The sequence below is a fragment of the Sphaeroforma arctica genome (assembly GCF_001186125.1).
Source record: "Sphaeroforma arctica JP610 unplaced genomic scaffold supercont1.359, whole genome shotgun sequence".
In the NCBI taxonomy this organism is placed as follows: Eukaryota; class Ichthyosporea; order Ichthyophonida; genus Sphaeroforma; species Sphaeroforma arctica.
The window spans coordinates 13,953-33,400 of record NW_014040199.1 but is presented as its reverse complement, the minus strand read 5'-3'; the positions used below and the strand labels follow the sequence as shown (position 1 = coordinate 33,400).

The following is a 19,448-nucleotide window of genomic DNA, read 5'->3' as shown; positions in this document are numbered from 1 at the left end:
GTATGTACCTGTTTAGTTAAACTCATGTTTTTGTTTGTGAAAGAGTTTATCCAACTTCTTTCTATTTTATCTTCTATACGTGTTATAGCGAGTCAAAGTTCGTATATTGTCAGTTTAGGTTTTAATTACAAACTATTTATACTGAGTTGTGTTTAAATTTGATGAATATAAGTCTGTTTTCTATAAACTAAAGAGCATATTCTTTAATGTGACTATGTACTTCAATTCGAAGGTATATTGTACGAAACCGGAAGTCTCTGTCATGAATTATGGTACTCTTGCATGTATTTAAATGCATATGTAGTTATACATACAGCGTATATTGCTATATCTTTGTAATTGTGTATTTTTCATATACTTCTATATTTTTCATATAATGCTATACACACACACACACACACACACACACACACACACACACACACACACACACACACACACACATATATATATATATATATTCACATATCTGAGGTATATATAAATAGTGTAATATAAAATTATACTTTGCACAAGTATTTAATTTTCAATCAACGTTGAAATATTTCATTATTAATCGGGTTTGGTATAAACTGTGCGTCCACACGCGGGTACGGAATTAGGTTCACGCAAAGGTAAACATTCAGATTGATGGATTGATGTATGAGCGTGCTTAAGAATCGTGAACACAACTGATTTAAACGTGTATATGTACGTACAGTCTACCCTGAGTACACACTCATCTATCTAGATATTCGTCTAGGTTGACATATGCAGTCCCAAGGGCCTTTGTTGCGTATATGTGCAGTGTAAATGTATAGTGGTCGAACCTAAATGGATTATACAGTAGTCAGAAACAGCATTCATATATCTATAATTTCACTGGTTCGAAACCCAAGGGGATTGCGCTTAGTAAATGCATACTCGGAATACCCGCAGTACACGCCTTTGATAATTTTTTCTACAGAGGTGCTCGAAGCATTTTCATCAGTCTATGCTGAACCACTTTCAAAATGGAACATAAATGGCACATATGACTGTGATTCATAGATTCCGACCTTCAAAGCTTTTCGAGAGTGATCAAAGAGTTTTGAGTGTGATTTTGCATGGAATCCTAGCCATATCTCAGCGCGAGGCATGTACAGACCAAGTGCTTTTTTTTTGCGCTCACCGCTTTCTATAACTTCGTTGCAGACGGGCCCGACTTCGATCCTGATATGTACTTGAAGAAGATCCTATACGAGAGCACTGTCAGCCAACTAGCAGATACGGAGAATATGTTTGTCAATGGTATGTACGCGTTCTGTTATAATTTCACCATGGTATCCACGTATTTTAGCGTCACGTTGCGTCTAATGATGTGGACTCGGACTGATGTTGACTAACTTCACCTGCACTTCATGCAATTTTCTGTCTGATAATTTTTTTCACATTTATATTTATGAGAGGGAATGGGTTTGGGTTTAATACTTTTTTAAAGGTTGCACGAGTGCCCTCGGTAGAAAACAATCGTGGAGCGATAAGAGGTAATTAGTTCTCTCTAATCTTTTCTATTTTAGTATATCAAACATGGCTACAAAACGGCCAGAGGCGAGTCTACACTCGTATACTTCTATTGAGTGATTCGATTTCTCAATATAAACTCCAATTCGCTAAGCGTTAAAGCACTTAAACTTTCTTATCTTCCATTGCAACGATACTTCCTGAAGAGATACGATCTTTGGACAGTGATGTACAGACACTGGTGTACGAAAATTACAACAAGTTCATCAGCGCGACGGATACAATCAGACAGGTACGATGCACGTTCGAAGTCATTTATTATCCAGTCATAGATGGGACCAATTAGAGAATTTGTTTTGGGGATTGTGTGCATTCTATGGATTGCTACACATAGTTACGCATTAGCATAGTACTGAGCCGCTGCGCTCACGTGAATCGCTACGTTTTCAGTAGAAAGTAACATATACGTGATCAAGTAGTGCAGCCGCGGCCGATATACACGACTTTCGATGCACAAGGATGTCCAAGTGTAGTTAAAAAAATGCCATAGCCTATTTTTTGTTCATCTTGTTCATCCAATGGTACCAAAGTAAAACAGTATCATGAGAGTGTCGTACTTGTTTTTCTTATATACTCAATTTGTCTATCGCCAGAATTTTGGTTGAAGGTATGCAGCTTTTCTCCTTTTAAGTTTAAAATAGTTTTTCGCACCGGTATAATTATTTGAAATTTCTTAGACTAAAGGTATGAGCATTGCAGCTGTATTCCAAACAATGTCGACTTTCTACACATCTATTAAAATCTATATTATATTTCACGTCGACAGATGAAAGGCAAGTTTGAACTGATGGAGACCGAAATGATCAATGTGCAGGTGGGTCCCAAACTTTTGTATTGGCAAGCTAATGTACAAAATGCCAACCATCTGAAATGAATCGCACTCTTGTTGAGTTTGCTGTGTTGTGCATCGACTTTGTTCAGCTCGAATTCAAATTGCTTTGTTGTGCTTATGATACGATCTAGTCGTACATATAGCATACAACGGTGGAATATTTTAAGTCTTCCTCATCTAATTGAGTTGTAAAATCCGGAACTTGAAAAAACTCGGTATCTAGGATTTAACCGGATGCGATTGTTATATATTATACAACACTAGTTGAGGCTTTTCACCAATAGAACCTATTTAGTTGTTCTTAATTAAAGGGTGTTCTGCTATCACCCGAAGCAGGCTATAGTGTGGGAATTGCCTCCCAGCTCCAACAATTGTATAATTTCTGTTCGTTGAGCATTAAGATCAGCAATCGACACACCTCAAACGATAGATTGGTGTACATGACCCTCCTCCGGCGTGTTGCGGTAGCCACAGAGACAACAATCGCAGCTGGCCTATAATGTCGCCTATCAGCGGTGATTGACGAGCCTTAGACAAACACAAATTTAGAACTCAGGGATATCTGTGCATCGAAATACTATACAGTTGCCCAGCATTCACCATCCATGTACATTGGTTTACCTTCATCTACACTATTGGCATCATTATCCATCGTAGTGAAACACTGTACCTCATCAATAATAAGTTTGGCTACAGGGGAGTGAGTCATCACTCTGATATTCATGTACACACATACTTCTTAAGTGTATACGTCCGCTGTTAATCTGAGGAAGTTCTTTAATATTCGGTTTGAGGACGACTAAGTTATCGATTCATTGCATGAAACACACACGCACTACAATGAACTGAGTGTCTAAAATCGTGGAAGTGTGAATGACACATCAAACGAGCAGCATGACCGATACAGAAGGTGAAGAATAATATTGCAAATCTGCTCGCCTGCCTGTCCCATCAGTTGTGGTAGATGATGAACTACAGCCACTCAAGAATGAATGAGTTGCTATATCAGATTACTGTTGCGTCAACTCAGTCAGATTTGTAGTTCCCAATTTGATTAGTAGTCACGAATAAGACTGCTGCCTCACGTTTGTTTTTATTATTATCCAAACTAACCAAAACTGGGTTGCAACGTGATAGAGCCGGGGACTACCTATGTCTCTAGAATTCTAGAATTCTATATTTCTATATGTAATTATCGGCTTGGGCCGTAGTTTAAGCCATTAATTGCTACACCTTGTGAGAAGCATCTGTTTTGATTACTGATCCCCATTTACTATTCGCTGATGATGAGCACATTTTTTGCTATGTTTTACCTGCTGTCCACCACGCCCACTCTCTACTTCTGCGGACTGTATTATATTTCTACCATATATGCCACTTGTGTCGATAGTTAAAATGTTGAGATCTTGGATAATTGTTCAATTGGCAGCCGTCCATTAATCGTAGACATGAAGTATAACTGTATTGTGTGATTCTTGTCCGACATGTTGGCTTACGTAGAGGGCAGATAGTAATCTTAATCTTCAAAAATTGAGTGTACTCTATGTACATATACATTGTGAACAATCGCTCCAGCAATCATTCAATCAACGAGAGAGCCTTTGCTGTGCATAAATTTACAAGCTAATCTACCCTGAACTCATTCATGATTGTATTGTAGGAGAACATGGACTCCATCATGGATCTCAGGGAAACTATACACTCAACACTCGACACAAACCGACGATCGCTCTCACAACTCAGTGGCGTACATCTACTGTTAAAAAAACTCCAATTTTTATTTGAGCTGCCTTCGAGATTGAAGCGATGCGTGGAGATCAAAGCGTATAGGCAAGCCGTCAGGTAGGGGCGTACTTGAACTGCTGTGTTGGTGCATACACATATTTATGCTATTCAAGTGTAGCGTGTAGTCCTCTTGTGTGTTATACAGACTTGCTGGCAAATATTCGTACGCATTGTTGAGTATTGCATCTTAAGTGATTGTAGAAGATATTGTCATTTGTATAGCTGTATGTACCGTTAGAAGGATTTATTTTTCGTTTCATGTACTTGAAACACTTTTTAAACTACCCCAAAAAATTAAGGACAGGAAATAAAGGATTCCGCATAGCATGGTTGATACGTCGGTGTGGTGCCGCCGCCTTCTACCTTTGTAGTCTGCTAAACTTAGTGCAATGTGCGTTATTGTTATTGTCCGCTGGAAAGTTCACCAACATTCGTCAAGCATTTCTCCTTTCACGTTTGATTTTGCTACAGGTTCTAGATTACAGCTTCAAAGTTATGGACTACATTCATTTTATTTGTGACTTTCTTATATTCACCAGCTGTGCGGTATTCTGGATGATTGTATTCTAGAGAGGTAGTCTTATGTATTTAATTAGAGCTTTTGTCGCATAGCGTACCATAAAAGTATATTAGGGAATTGAATACTGAACCTTTCACTTTTGTCCACGCAATACATGCAGGTACTATTCCAAATCTCATGCCATCCTGGGCCGCTACGAACACTTGCCCTCATTCCAGGGTATCCGGTCGGAGTGCAACCTATCTATTACAAATTTAATAGCGCTATTACAAGAGCGGCTTTTGGACCCTACGGTATGTGAGAACTTTAATATTCAACGAATATTACCGTTACAAATCCGTAGTATAGTTTGTATGTGCTTGGAGTTCAGTACTGTGCGCCTGTGTTCGATTTTGATTGTATTGCGCAGGAATACAATATAATCATTTCAAGATTGGTATAAAATCATCAGTATGCTGTACCGCCATTGTTGCTTAATCGAATAGTGCCTACTGTGACCACTTCTCCTGCTATACAAAAGGTCAACTCTACCTTCTTAACTCTATGATGCCATGCACTATTTCAGCTTGCTGTTGCGTTGATGAAGTCAAAGGCAACATAGCTTGATTTATTCATGCAAAAATTGTCGAAATGCTACACTGTGTTCGTTATTGGCATATGTACAGTCATTGATCTTTTCGAACACCAACACACCTACATACTTACATGATGTATAAATGTTTGACTTATGCACACCTGAGCGGACAGTTTCCGATTGCAAAGAGTATGATGGTTCTGTGTACAATTTACGAGCGGATTGTGCGAATATGAGTGTAGTTAATATCACTTGAGTTCCACATCGGGCTATAAATGTCATCCCTCTCAATACCGTTGCTAATTGCCCCAAGACTAGAGCTACTTGTGTACACAGGTACTATCCTAGCTCTGCTTGTTTCGTTATAATTGTCTTCACTCACTATTGTAACATCATACTCAATGCATTGTACTTTTTCTGGCTGTTAATTACAGTTAATATCATATGCTGAGCTGTCAGAATCTTTCGAGCTGCTGGTCGTGCTAGAAGAAGGAACAATTGATGAGCTCTCAACAAGGTTCGGCAAATTCATCAAGTTCCGCATATTTTGCCACAATGAAGAGATTTCGCTATGTTAAAACTAACACGCACCTGGCTAGAGTGAAGCAACGATTATTGAAAATGTTATATATTTTGATATCGATATTTGGATGACACTTGTGTGATATAACTACATAACTTTGTAATTGAATCGTGGATTGAGAGCTCAGATCTGTCTACTTTTGATCACATCCGAACAAAATCTCTGAGTGCTTTTTGGCTAATATACGTTGTAGTGTCACAACTTACTATGACAGGCGTATACACTCTGCACTTCACACCGCACACAGGGCTACATCCAGTCGGACACCATGTATTATTTAGGGAACTTGACTAAGAAAACGACAGATAAGCGTATCGCACAACTCAATTCACGTTTTATACTTCACGAATACTTTTCATAGTTTTGCACTTCCTCATCGGCCACTTTGTCACATACGTACACAGGTTTGTAATTGCACACCGGCATTAGTATTTATGCGCTTTCCGGCTCATCTGTATATAAATATAAATACAGCTTCTGAAATTTCCACTCTCGAATGCATATTGGTGCGATGTTCAAGATTATTTTGAAGAGCACTTAGTCATCAAACTGACTAAGGGAATATTGTTTGCTATCCAATGATCAGAGTATATGAGATATCTAGTACACTCGTTCTATCTAGTATCTGTGCTTCGTTGACTAACATACCTGTCAGTTCTGGTTTCGAACGCAATATATGCAAATTTTTAATATGCAAACATTGTATAAAATGTAACAACTAATTAACCGCGTACATCGTTTTCAGTTTCCTAAAGCGTACCGATGAATGGTTAGCAGTCTATGTGAAGACTATGGAGACTAAGCTGGAGAACCTAAGTTCAGAAGACGCAGCGGTACGTCACACGGAACTTTGAATATTCCAATTCATGCATTGATCTTCATTGTATCGTCATTCGGTTCGAAATTCTTGTTCCCTAAGAAAATGACACACGTTTGCTTCTCTAATCTGGAGACGACATCCCATGAGCTTTATCCTTCTCATGTACAGCGTTTTAAATCAATCTTAGCTTCATGCATGTTGAAGGAAAGTATTCAGTGTTATTCTCATGATCAATCGTGAAACTTCTGTGTTGTACAGAAGCCGGAAGAGTTCCTCGATTTCTGCAACACTCGCTACCTGCACGCTGTTAAGGAATTTATTCGAGGTATGTTAAGAAACTATTTTGTAGACTCTTGTCAGGCGGCTCGGGTTTTGCTTGTAACTTTCGCAAAATCCCATCTACTTAAATAGATAATATACATGTATTAATATTCAGGATCATGTACGAATGTAATTTACTACCTCGTATTTCAGGAATTTTTCTCTGCGTGTGCCACAGTGGATCTGATCGAATACAAAATCCAGAAACGGATGAAATCGACCAACACACGACTGATTTTGGAACCATTATATACCACCTTTGCACTTCATCATTGCAGAATACGTCAAAATATTTCTCAGACCAGTCGACACGAATATATATAGTGGCAATGCAAAATCTACAAATATGGAACGGCAGAGTTCTGTAGGCGCTGTGACGACACTAACAGCCGATGGTGAAGTGGCGAATGTTGTTTCTCAGAAAGATCTGCGACTTAAACTATTCAATGGGGTACAGAAGCACATGTCAACCTACATGGAACTGGTCCGCAGAATGTTGACGAGTGAGGTAGGTAAACTGTAGAATTGCGTTATCAGATATTATTTTTAGTAGTAAAACTACCTGTTTGCAAATTAACGTCAATATATACGCATACTGAATTAGTATATCTTCACATGTATTCATAGAATAGAAGCATCAAAATGTGGAAATATATGCAATTTCTATCTAAAAATATGCACATATATTGGTTTATATTCACGCTCGTTTTCGCTTTTACGCAAACAACTAAATATTCGATACTTTGAGCTAGTTTCGAGTAGGCATACTCTCATATTATATATATATATATACATATATATATATATCTATATATATATGTGTGTGTGTGTGCCTATACACACACACACACACACACACACACACACACACACGTATATATATATATATATATATATATATATATATCTGTTCTTTCCTGTGAATACTTATATATATATATAGTCTATGCATTATTGTATCCTATATGCGCATTAAACATGCGTAACGTAGCCCTAGATATTGAAATTTGTATGAACACTATGTGGGTACGTACTCGCATTTATCCTTGCATAAACCTGAACCATCTACAATATACTAAACGCATATTTGTTCACACATCTACATATACTGTAGCTTTCCACTTGAAACAAGGCATATTATGTTACTTATAAGTGGGTATACGTATACATGTTTGCGTACTGGTATATACCATCGTCATCCCACACGAGGTGGTCGCATAAAGCAAGCATGGCTTTTTTGTTTGGATCATGCAGAATTACACCGACAGGATCGCGATGTACTCGTGTATATAGATGAAATTGATCTGCGATACTTACACGAAGTTGTAGAACACTCAACACGTGTCTCTTGTGCACGAACCTACAACTATATTTGTTTGTATATCCGCTCGTTTTGGTTACATACGTTATTCGCTCCGCGTATGTTTGGGTCGTTTTTATAATTTGTGAAAAGCAGCTTGTGAGCAATTTTATATCACTGCGTATATTTTAAAATTGTCATTGTTGAATACCTTCAACATTCAATTTTTTTTCTTCTGATCATGTGGCGATACTGTTTACAGACTCAGATGACCGACGCAGTGTATGTAGTGTGCGTATATCGCTTGCACGTGCACTCGTCTGAGGTGGATGCCATATACCCGGAAGCGGGTGTGCATCGCATATCCGAGAAGTACACTCGAATTGTCCTCGAGAACCGTATGCACAACTTCAGGTCTGAATTCATGCGAGCATTGGACAAGCACCTGATGCGGCTCAGCAAGCGCGTGTCGTCAGAGCACATGGCAGGGGAAGACGAAGATGAGGATGGAGCAGCATTTGCGTTAGGTCAAGGAGACGCAGATATCAAGAAAGTCATGCAAGATGCCACCACGACGTTACTGAAGGAGTGTGTGATGAGACTGGTCGAGAGAACATCGGTATGTGTGATATATGTTGTATTGCAATCATTTACAGCACGCAAAACATGCATGTCAACTACGAACCCCGATTATGCTATTATCTCATGTGTGGTATCGTTTACTAGTTGTAGATGATAGAGTAGTGATGATAGAGTCGTTGCAAGAACGAAGAAGCACCGCGCTTAATGTATACGAGATATAGGATGTGCAGTTCGATACTGGTGGTTCTGATTGTGGTGTTATATAGTTCTTTCACTCTTGTCAGTATACGTCGTCGCAATGCCACCTGCGTGGCACCCGGTAATCGGCCCTGATATATATGTGAATGTGAACACCCGCCCATACCTTCGTATATGTATGTATTTGTTTCCTTGTTGTAGCAATATATATATATGTTATTGTTAAAATGATATAACTGTTGCATATTTATATACCTGCAACTCCCGACTCCGAGAAGAGCGCGAATACTCATGAATCACACTAGTATGGTAACTTTCGAGGAGAGAAAAGGTGATACGTAGCCAGCTTCTGATAGTTATGGGTTATCTGGAATGATCGTATGTTTTGCGCTGCGATATTACAGATTGACAGTACGTAGCCTCATTTTTTGCACAAATTACGGTACATACTCTAAAATTTAGGGTTCCACGAATAGCTGGGGAAATATTACACTTTTAGCGTGTAGATAAAAGACTTGAGATGATTTTTTTGAGAGCCTGACTCGGTTTATATACTATTTTATTTCAATATATCAACGGGACTACTTTCTGGTCTGGATATTATGAAGTGATGAGAGTAGGTCAACTAGATGGATGTGGAAGTAATTTAGCTGCCTTCAATTAGCAACAATCCTTAATTGTAGTTGTGCACTCACTTAACTGCTCATTCACCCACTTCGAAGGGGCTTATTACTATGACCAAACGTACTTGCTCGCGGATTGCATTGCCAAATATGCAATTTTTAAAACGCTGTAGATTATTTGTGCATCAGGGTACCGTCATCACTTGGACTTAAATAATGCTCTAGTGTGCACTTCTTGCAATTACGTTGTGATTATTAGCATCCCTTGTAATATCATCGATTTGCGTCCTTCCGCACACTTGCAGGCCTTCATTAGCGACTCCGTCAATCTTGGCTCTCGAAAATCGTGGCGCAACACTTTCGTTCAGAAGTACGTATACATCGGCGTTCTAGTGGCCTTGATACACCACATACCGCTCTATTTTATGGTATGTGAATACACACTGTTGTACGTTAATATGCAGTCTTTGACTATACACGTGAGACCGCACATATCTCCCCTACGATTAACAATGTGCAGCTGCCAGTATTATAGCGCACACTGCTACAGACTGAATTCACTGCTTTTATATGTACGAGTAGACATCAAGCGGAAGTGTGTATGTTATTTTGTGTTGTTTGATCGTCTGATGTTCGTGTTTGCCTTGTCAATGTTTGAATGCTGTATCACTGAAAACTTATTTCATCCTGTTTAGTTTGATTCTATCGTGTATGTCTCGAGCGAACAGCTTCAGGAAAAGTCATACATCACTTTCAAGTTTCATAAAGTAGTGATCGCAAGATAAAGTTTAGAGTGTTTTACTCACTGCAGAATATATTTACTGTTGCACACAACTTCTGACACAGCCCACTGAACATTGTTTTCAAGGCTACACACAAAAGAGCTTAAAACCCCCAATTGACTTTTCAAGACTACACATTAAAGAGCGTTAAAATACCCAATCAACTCAGTGCGTAGACTTAGGGGGAGGTCTACGATCATCAATTATGAACTACAGTGATGGAGCGCTATACACTTGGGGAATAGCTGTAGTCAAATATGCAGGGGACTTCTTACGATTTCTTGCAATTCGCTGGAAAAAATATATAAAAGCGCACTTCCGCTGAAGGAAGAGTGCATTCCGTGCAAACAAGTGGTCTCAACGATAAGGAGTCTCTGGATGCTGAGTTTAATGAGATGCTCTACATCAACCATATGCAAGAGAGCTCAAAAGTATACAAGGAGCACTTCTGTACATTGCAAATTTATTGTAAATTTTCATGGGCTACTATCTTGTCTCGATATAAAATGCTACAGAAACTGTGCGGAACCGAACTGCCCGAGACGGTTATACCCCAACCCGCAACCTCCAAAATGGAGCAAGTCGATGATGGTATCGACGACGTACCTACCTGTGAAACGTTATTTGGCGAGAGTGAAATTTTAGCACAGTGGCAGAGTGAACCGAGATCACCTGAAACCGCACTGATGCTGTCTAAGTTGTGTAAAAATATGTCCACAACCCACATTCAAAATATGATAGCCGATTTCTTGGCGGCTATGGGCAGTGTGAAGGTATCGCGTCTTTTGATGTGCAAATGAGTGATGGTCCTTCAATTAATTTCCAAAATGATAACAAATGATGTATTAACTATAATGGAATGCTGTTTTCATTTGGTCTCGTTATTCATGTCTCAGATCAAAGAAAACACAGAGGAGTGCGCTGCTTTGGTCGCGGGGGCGCATGCAGCAGCAGAGGTATGTACCGAAAACTGGCATGAATGTGGACTTGTACATCCATCCCAAAACCAATTAACAATATTTTAGGAAGCCCTGACGGTGTGCGTCAGAATATTCGCACCTATGAATATACATGCACATGATTTTATATGTACAAATCGAAATTGATTTTGTTCTGACATGCTCGTGCAGTACCTGTTTGTGTATCATATCATACATATCTACTCCAAATCAATTCTTATAAGTATTCTTGATTGCAAAAGCACAGATTTCGATTGTTGTTGGGAATAACGGTTTTGCGAGATGCACGTTGTCACGCATATACTGATACATTTCGATATACCTCTGTGCATATTGTCCGTATTCGTTCAAATCCGTATGTAGCAGTGGTATGTACAGACCTCTTCTATGGCAATATCTTGTGGTTAAATAAATACCGCTCTTTGCACGTGTTTGTATAGATACGGTTGAATATACATTCATATATTTTAAATTATCACACGGGGTATCATACCTGCGAGTGAATTAATGTGAATAAACGTATTTGCATATATCTAACATGAAAGTATGTTTCACGGGGTATCGTACCTGCGAGTGAATCAATGTGAATAAACGTATTTGCAGATATCTAACATAAAAGTATGTTTATGCATATTTCCAGTATCGCTAATTTCAAAACTATTGGAGTGGATAGTCCGGTTACATACGCACAAACATCGATAGTTTGCACTTGATGAAGGCTCAGTACTGATTGTGTGGTTACTTTTACTATGCTTCAGGCACTTTTAAAGCGACATGTTCATCTTCAAGGTGTGGTGCTATCCGAGATGGTGCTCAAGAGTGTGTCTACGAGAGATTGGTGAGTATATGAAACGTGACAAATCGCCGTCGTAATAAGGATGGTACCTCGTATATATGGCTATATACGGAGCTTTTAGGTCAATACATATATACGACGCAGGGTATCGAGTTATATAAGTCAATGTGAACGACTTATCGATGTCATTTTGTGTCGAAACCTAGAATATATTCAAAGAGGGGTATGAAGTACTGTAAACCGTTTGTAGCAAGACATCGACATGACTGTGCGTACACGGTGACATGGTTCTCAGTTTGTCGATTAAGTGTCGAGATATGAGCACGGGTGGTTCAATTATTGAGTCTCCGAAACAAATAAATGACACCATCAGACGTTGGACATGTGATTTACAAATGTGCATTTGATTATAATTAATTTGTTATTCCCTATGAAGAGCAGACGAGAAGTTGTTATGTATTTCATTTAGAAGGCTATGCCATATTCTGTGGATCGGGATATATTGCTGTATTGTTTGCATCATAGTATAGATAGTGATGGATGAACTTCTATTGTTGATATATAGTCGAATTGATGTATGTCATTCATATCGCAACTCTTGCCACACGCACGTCTTTCTACTGCAGGCTCAGGGGGTCTGAACCGCGAATGGTGCGAGCTGCTATCAAACGCTGTGTAGACGAATTTGCAGAAATGGAATTGATTGTGTCGCATTACTACGAGTATGAGATAGAAGATGCGAAAACGGATATGCGACTACAAGGTATGTGATGCATCATTATCATCATGGACTATTCAATTCATCTGTGCTAGAGCACTCCAGAAGTTCTCTCATCGATTCAGTTGCGTAGGTTCATATCTGATGATGTCTTGAAGTCGAGTCATTGGGAAATCGGTAGTTGCTGCTTCTGATTGGATCGATATTCATTCCTCTTCATCGGAACAATAATGAGTATGACATGCACTCTCACAGACGTCGCGGCACGAAGGCAAAGTGTCCAACGATCAGGACGCTTGGGTGCAGGTGTCGATATCAACTTGATGGCCAATATACAAAGGTATAAGGTGTGGCTGTCGGTTGAGTTCAGATGAATGCGATTGGGCAGAATTACACAATAATATCACTATTCGATATCTATACCGGACACGTCTTTGTCTTATCGTATGGAAGAAGTTGACACCACAAGTTATGTTCGTCTGACGATGAATAATTGTCAATTAGGCATCTTACTGTGCGATCAAATTAGTACTTTTTTTTCCCTTCCTTTATCGCCTTACAGAAAATCAGTGTCTACTGTGTTCTAGGCTGATTTTAATATACTTTTGAAGCGATCCGATTTTTCTGTTAAGATCCCCTCCACTGGCTTTGGCTTCGAGACTCACGACTAACCCAATCTCACACGCAAAATATCTATGCTCGTATCAGATTGTTTGCTGAACGCATTGTGATCTTTGGGGAGGTTGATTTTTCTACACCGTCCATCATGACAGGGATATTGAAGATTGTGCTAAAGGTGAGCGTATGGCAAGTTGTAATGTCGAGACACGTGACTGTTTATGTATTTGGACACGCCACAAGGGAGAATGCTGTTCAAGGTCTCTCTTCATATTGTTCAGCATGCGTTTATATACAAAGCGACACGTATCTAACGTGCTATACTATTCTAAGTAGTGTTATTGCTGGAGTTTTCACAGTAATATGCTATTTTGTATCGCCCGGGATCTCGATATTTCTGCCCTCTGGGTGCAGTTCTTGATGGTACACTATTTTGGTCGGCTCTCGTATTCTACTCCCGATCACACGGAGCCAAACGATCTACAAGTTTTTGCTAAATTGTACCTGTGCTGGTAGAATTGTCTAACTTGTCGATGCACCGGGAATATGACATGCATGATTGTCATCATTAAGAGCTTTCTGCAGCTTTCTGTTTATGTTTGATGATATCTTATTTAAAAATTTGCATCACTTTTGTTGTTGTTGCAACTGGTATATCTCATCGAGTACTCGTATTTATCCCACTATTTCTAAACTCTTAATCGCTAAATGATAGTACTGTCTTCTTCGTATCATTATAGCATTTCTAGAAACCGTTGATGAATGTATAACAAATTTGATTGATTGTAAGCGGGTGTTCATTGGAAATACAGGTTTGCTATCATTTAGTTATACTGGTTTACTAGACTTTACGATGGTACTAGTTGTTGACATAATCGGTGTCAGGGTCGACACAGACTCAGCGAGTCTGAGAGAATCCAGAAATGACTTGTGCGTTTTGTAACTACATAGCCATACACAGCAAACTGTGCACAATACCCAAGTACTCAACTTTATTGCCATTGTTTCCTGTGATGTAGGCTTTCCAGGAGGGCGTACGAGTGCAGACATTCGGACAGTTTGGGTATAATCAACTCGAAGTAGACTTATTGTATCTGAAAGGCAATCTGTGGCGGTCCTACATCGATGACGAGTAAGTCATGGCAGCTGCTTGTTTTTGGATTATGTTGCGTAGCTCGAACTGCGTACTCGTAATTCTCAAAGAATATTATAGTGCTTTTCGATAGCATCGTCCATGCATCCTGACAGACTATCAAAATCAATACGAGTCAATCCCTGTACGTATTAATGCTAAAATTCCCTTCATTGAACGCTCACTTATTTTGCAGCATGGCTGAACATATGTACTCAGAAATATTAGTGAGTGCAGAAAGACGCTGCTTGAACCCGGTGCCCATGAATCGTCAGGTGTGTTGAGCACGGTTCGTCTGTTTCGTACTAAAAATAGGGAAGGAATGGCGTCGCGGACAAAAATGGGACGGATGGAAAGGTCTCTTGTAGACACTTCCAGCCATAACACCCTATTTTCTGCTCAAGTTGTTCATAAATACGAATGTTTGTTCGGTCATCTAGTATACCGTGAAAGGATGACCTCTTTGATTTGAGATCAATTTACTTATGTGTGCATCACTATGATTTGCAGGTAGCGGCCACGATCGTGGACGGATGATATTGGCTAATACGTAAATAAGCAGAGAATGGTTGCAACGAAAATACCTAATAAACGCTTTCGCGTTTCCAACTACTTTCAGCACAGCTACACAAGTTGTGCCATGCTGTTGCTTCACCAACGCATTACCCATGCCGGCTGTGGTGTTGTATTTTCCCCCCAAAATTCATGACTCGCTGATAATTCAAATACTTGCCCGGTGATTCGTATTCATGTGCTTGCAATATGAATTATATATACTGTGGATTGGACGTGTGGCAGCTATGGTAGTTGACCTGCTTCGAATAAGGAACGAATACAAATCATCGGACAAGTATTTGAATACCTGGGTAGAACTGTGTGTGGCATCAAGCGGTGTCGCTCTCGCCTTTGCATGTCTTATTTAGTATATGTGATACTGTTACATGTCAGCACCCTGGAAATTTTAGCCGTCATAGTTGCTGGTTTTCAAATTCATTTTAATCCATTAAGTTTGCGATATTTGATTATGTTTAAATTGTGATTACATCGTCTGCAATCAACATGATTCTCTGAGGGGATAAGGTCGTTTTTGAATTCCTCACAATCCGCAAAGATATTTTTTTATACTCCTTTGTGACAAATTATTGTCGTTATGTGTATCTTCTGTGTTTTAGGGTGGTCGATTAATGTATGTCCAGAATCCATCTAGAAGATAGTCTTGTACCCAGCCAACAGCATGCGCATACTTTATACACGCTACTCCAGCCTGGAATGTGTAAGCACACATTAATAAGAATACATGAAAACGAAGGGTCGTAAATAAAACGATATGTCGTGATATTATATTTTTGAGGCGCGCGAGACAAAAAATACAGTATATTACCACTATAGGTTGTGGCGATCATGTGTTGATATGGTTAATTTCAATATAGTAGGGGTTTCAAGTAGTTTGAACGCAGGATCCATGGAATCATAAGGGCTGTTCCGTGCCTATGCTGATGTAATCACTGTAAAACGAGATTCTTAGCGCCGAGAACACTCCTCACAAAACATACCCGTCCCTGAGTCACATAGTTCTTTTCAATTGGTTCATCTGTGAATGTTTCCTGGCCGTCGGTATTGTTCAGATCGCCATGCAGCAGAGATATTGGGTACATGGTATCGGTATATTTCTTAACGTCCGCCGGTCCATTCACCTAAAGCATGGTGGGTGGGGCAATTAAAATCGAGCTATCAGAAACACTTGTTGCTCACGATGGCTGAAGGGAACGTGTCAGAGATGAATGATCAGCGCATATTTACAAATTAAACCATGTGCATCATATGAAGGGCTCTGAGATATTGTTTTAGTATTTGCAAGCACCTTTAATGTACATCCCATCTTGCTCGACGATGACCAATACATTCATCCTTTAAATTTCGTTAGAACGTGTGTCCAATTTCAAAAATTTCGTTTGGCACTTTAGAACAGCCATCATCAAATGCGCCATCGAAATCTACTCACCTCAAATCCCGCTCGTAGCGTATACTTCTTGAGTGGGAATACAGTGCTGTAATCATGACGATGCGCACATTCCCGCTTCGTTTTGTAAAATCTGGAAATAAGGGGCTTATAAGGTGTCAGTTTTGAGAATGGTAATATGTAAACCAGACACGAAAGTACACAGCTGAAATTTCTTCATCGAGGCAGTAATAAATAGATAAATGTGAGAACGTCTGTTGCCATGTGGTATATACTAAGTTTGCACCCTCGCGTATGACTATTAAAAATTTCGATAAAGTAGGTCTGGTAGCTTGGATGAGAAACCCAAAGACCATCATTTGACATCAGAAAGTTACATCGCAATATGCCGCGGCATATTAAAAGGGCCGCTCGCTTTTGATGAGGCCAATGAGATTTGTGAATGATTTTGTGACCGAGCGATCAGATGCACATACCTCTTGGTACATTTTTGTTGTATGTAGGCATCTTTTCGCCCATGCTTTTTAACAGTATTGATTGTAAAAATGTGGATGTCTGCATGGACGTCGTATACCACACGTCCATTCACAAATGGATTTAATCGATAGCGTACAAACCACCCTTTCTTGAGCTCCTTCTCTTGTGGTTGTCCTCTGTGATAGTGCCCGTTTGCAATACAAAAATATTTGAGAAATTATATTAGCAACCAGATTCGATGTCAATGAACTGTACTGGCAGAAAAGAGTATGTGTATGTGCCGCTTCACATCTGTGCAATATTGTAGTGTATGTTTTGGACTGTAGTTTCGAATCCATCGAAGGCTGTTCTTACTATCAAGTCATGACCTGTACATACTTGCTATTATACAGCTTATCGAGTATGCTGAAATCACCGCTTTCCACGAGCAGTCGCCCACACCTGTTAATGTGATGTAACAAGATCATTGTGGCAGGTTCAATGGTACCAATTTACAATCATCATTTCTAAATTGAATACTGCCGTCAAGAACCCGAAACGGAATGAGCTCTCACAACTGTTCCAAAACACTCAGGTGTCGCCAAAGACAGAATTCTGAACTTCGACATTAATATCGGAAAGTATAGCCGTATTCTTCTGAAAAAGGTGAGCTTGAGGATAAGCACGGCTACTAAGGAGCATGTGATTGTAAACATGCAACTCGCACTTATATTCAACCAACCTTCGCTCATCATCCTTTATAATAGCAATGTCGACATCGTGCTCCCAGGGTACGGTGCGCTTGCGGAGAGCCGTGATCGCACTTCCATGTGTGAGCCACCATCGACATTTTTTATCGGCTCCAAGAGCATCAGCAAGGCGCTTCTGCATCCACACCTATCGTTGATTTCATAAATAGTATTACACACACGGAGCACTAGTGCATGCTAAAGAGGCGGCGGGCCTTGAACTAGCCTGTCCAACGTTCAAAGTGCTCTATGGACACATATGCAGGCATGTATGCCCGTAAGATTATTAATTCTTCAAATTATTGTGATAAGCGGGATTCTGACTTACCATAAATAGGATAGTATAATATACTCCGATGATAAACACACTTACTCTGTTACCCTACGGAACATACAGCTTTGCGTATCTTGCGAATAGGTCAGTCTTGTGAGCAGGATTCTCCTACTACAGGTGCAGATCTATCATAACCTTCTCTTTTTGAAGGAAAATGGTTGTTGAAATGCGCATGTGAAAAGAATATCCAACAGCAAATACACGGCATGGAGACACATTTACAGATATAATTTAGATACCATCCATCTCAGTTCCCGAGGTCGGAGCTGACGCGTACATTCATTGTATGCGGTATGGACCATTTCTGTGGTCTTCTTCATATCCTGTGATTCTGTCAATTGCTGTAGTGTTTGCTGCGTTTCATTCTCATATGTAGCTGAACTATGTGCCTTCGCACTGTGTATGAAACCGTTGAGATCCTTGGACACATCCGCAATATTTAATGACTCGCCCTCAGCTATCTAAAACAGCATAGGATGTACAAACAAATTAGGGCACTGTAGTGTAAATCGTATCTTTAAAAACACAAGAATGCACCTTAAGGGAGCCCCATATAAAATTGCTACATCATGGCGAGCATGATTGTCCGACACACTCATGGTCAAGGAGAATCAAGGGTCTGGTCATGAAAGCTTTACTATTGCTAATATTCTGCTTCACGTCGCGTGCTTCACCTAGAGTTAATAGCACGATATGAATTGTAAGAATGTGCGGAGTGTGTATGTCATACAATTACATCAGTATATTAATGTTATCATCCAACTTTTATACTAGAAAGAAGGTTGCTACATACCAATTGTACCAGCTCTGTGAAATTAAAAGAATAAAGATGAGGCCAGATTCTATCTCTCTCTCTCACCGCTTTTTCCTGAATGTCGATCTCGTCACCCTGACCACTGTAATTAGCAAAGTGCGAGGCAATTCTCATTAGATGAATGCAATACGCTCTCGGGCATCAGCACGCCGAAGCTGACAAAATCACATGCTTATTTATCTGACATCTGACATACTCTGTAAAAGCGATACACGACGTGAAATTTAATCAGTATCTATCCGCGATAGCCATCAGGACCCGAAGCGTGTAAACTGCGATCATAACATGTCTACGGCGTCTACCAAGCTCTTCTATGCATAACCTTCCTCACACAATTTATGAAACATTTATATATATATATATATATATATATATATATATATATATATATATATATATATATACGTTATATATATAANATANACACAANACGTAGTACGTAACGGTAAA

General features: G+C 39.5%; 2 protein-coding genes across 2 annotated transcripts in view; one reads left to right on the top strand and one right to left on the bottom strand.

Annotated features, from left to right (window-relative positions):
• Positions 1-15,295, top strand: part of SARC_05561 (hypothetical protein) — a 17,403-nt gene extending 2,108 nt beyond the window's left edge. Inside the window, exons 3-22 of the mRNA XM_014300568.1 lie at positions 1,174-1,269; positions 1,689-1,774; positions 2,309-2,356; positions 4,035-4,216; positions 4,840-4,972; positions 5,688-5,770; positions 6,582-6,669; positions 6,915-6,981; positions 7,256-7,485; positions 8,540-8,896; positions 9,986-10,108; positions 10,978-11,235; positions 11,359-11,418; positions 12,180-12,259; positions 12,844-12,980; positions 13,191-13,275; positions 13,644-13,731; positions 14,573-14,685; positions 14,882-14,960; positions 15,196-15,295. Of these exons, the coding sequence (XP_014156043.1) occupies positions 1,174-1,269; positions 1,689-1,774; positions 2,309-2,356; positions 4,035-4,216; positions 4,840-4,972; positions 5,688-5,770; positions 6,582-6,669; positions 6,915-6,981; positions 7,256-7,485; positions 8,540-8,896; positions 9,986-10,108; positions 10,978-11,235; positions 11,359-11,418; positions 12,180-12,259; positions 12,844-12,980; positions 13,191-13,275; positions 13,644-13,731; positions 14,573-14,685; positions 14,882-14,960; positions 15,196-15,222 (2,420 nt within the window). The 3' untranslated portion in view covers positions 15,223-15,295. The remainder of the gene's footprint in view (positions 1-1,173; positions 1,270-1,688; positions 1,775-2,308; positions 2,357-4,034; positions 4,217-4,839; positions 4,973-5,687; positions 5,771-6,581; positions 6,670-6,914; positions 6,982-7,255; positions 7,486-8,539; positions 8,897-9,985; positions 10,109-10,977; positions 11,236-11,358; positions 11,419-12,179; positions 12,260-12,843; positions 12,981-13,190; positions 13,276-13,643; positions 13,732-14,572; positions 14,686-14,881; positions 14,961-15,195) is intronic.
• A 366-nt stretch (positions 15,296-15,661) lies between these two features.
• Positions 15,662-19,448, bottom strand: part of SARC_05560 (hypothetical protein) — a 5,135-nt gene continuing 1,348 nt past the window's right edge. The window contains exons 3-10 of the mRNA XM_014300567.1: positions 18,978-19,080; positions 18,424-18,645; positions 17,844-17,998; positions 17,501-17,563; positions 17,122-17,298; positions 16,688-16,778; positions 16,239-16,379; positions 15,662-15,949 (exon numbers count right to left, since the gene is read on the bottom strand). Of these exons, the coding sequence (XP_014156042.1) occupies positions 15,854-15,949; positions 16,239-16,379; positions 16,688-16,778; positions 17,122-17,298; positions 17,501-17,563; positions 17,844-17,998; positions 18,424-18,645; positions 18,978-19,080 (1,048 nt within the window). The 3' untranslated portion in view covers positions 15,662-15,853. The remainder of the gene's footprint in view (positions 15,950-16,238; positions 16,380-16,687; positions 16,779-17,121; positions 17,299-17,500; positions 17,564-17,843; positions 17,999-18,423; positions 18,646-18,977; positions 19,081-19,448) is intronic.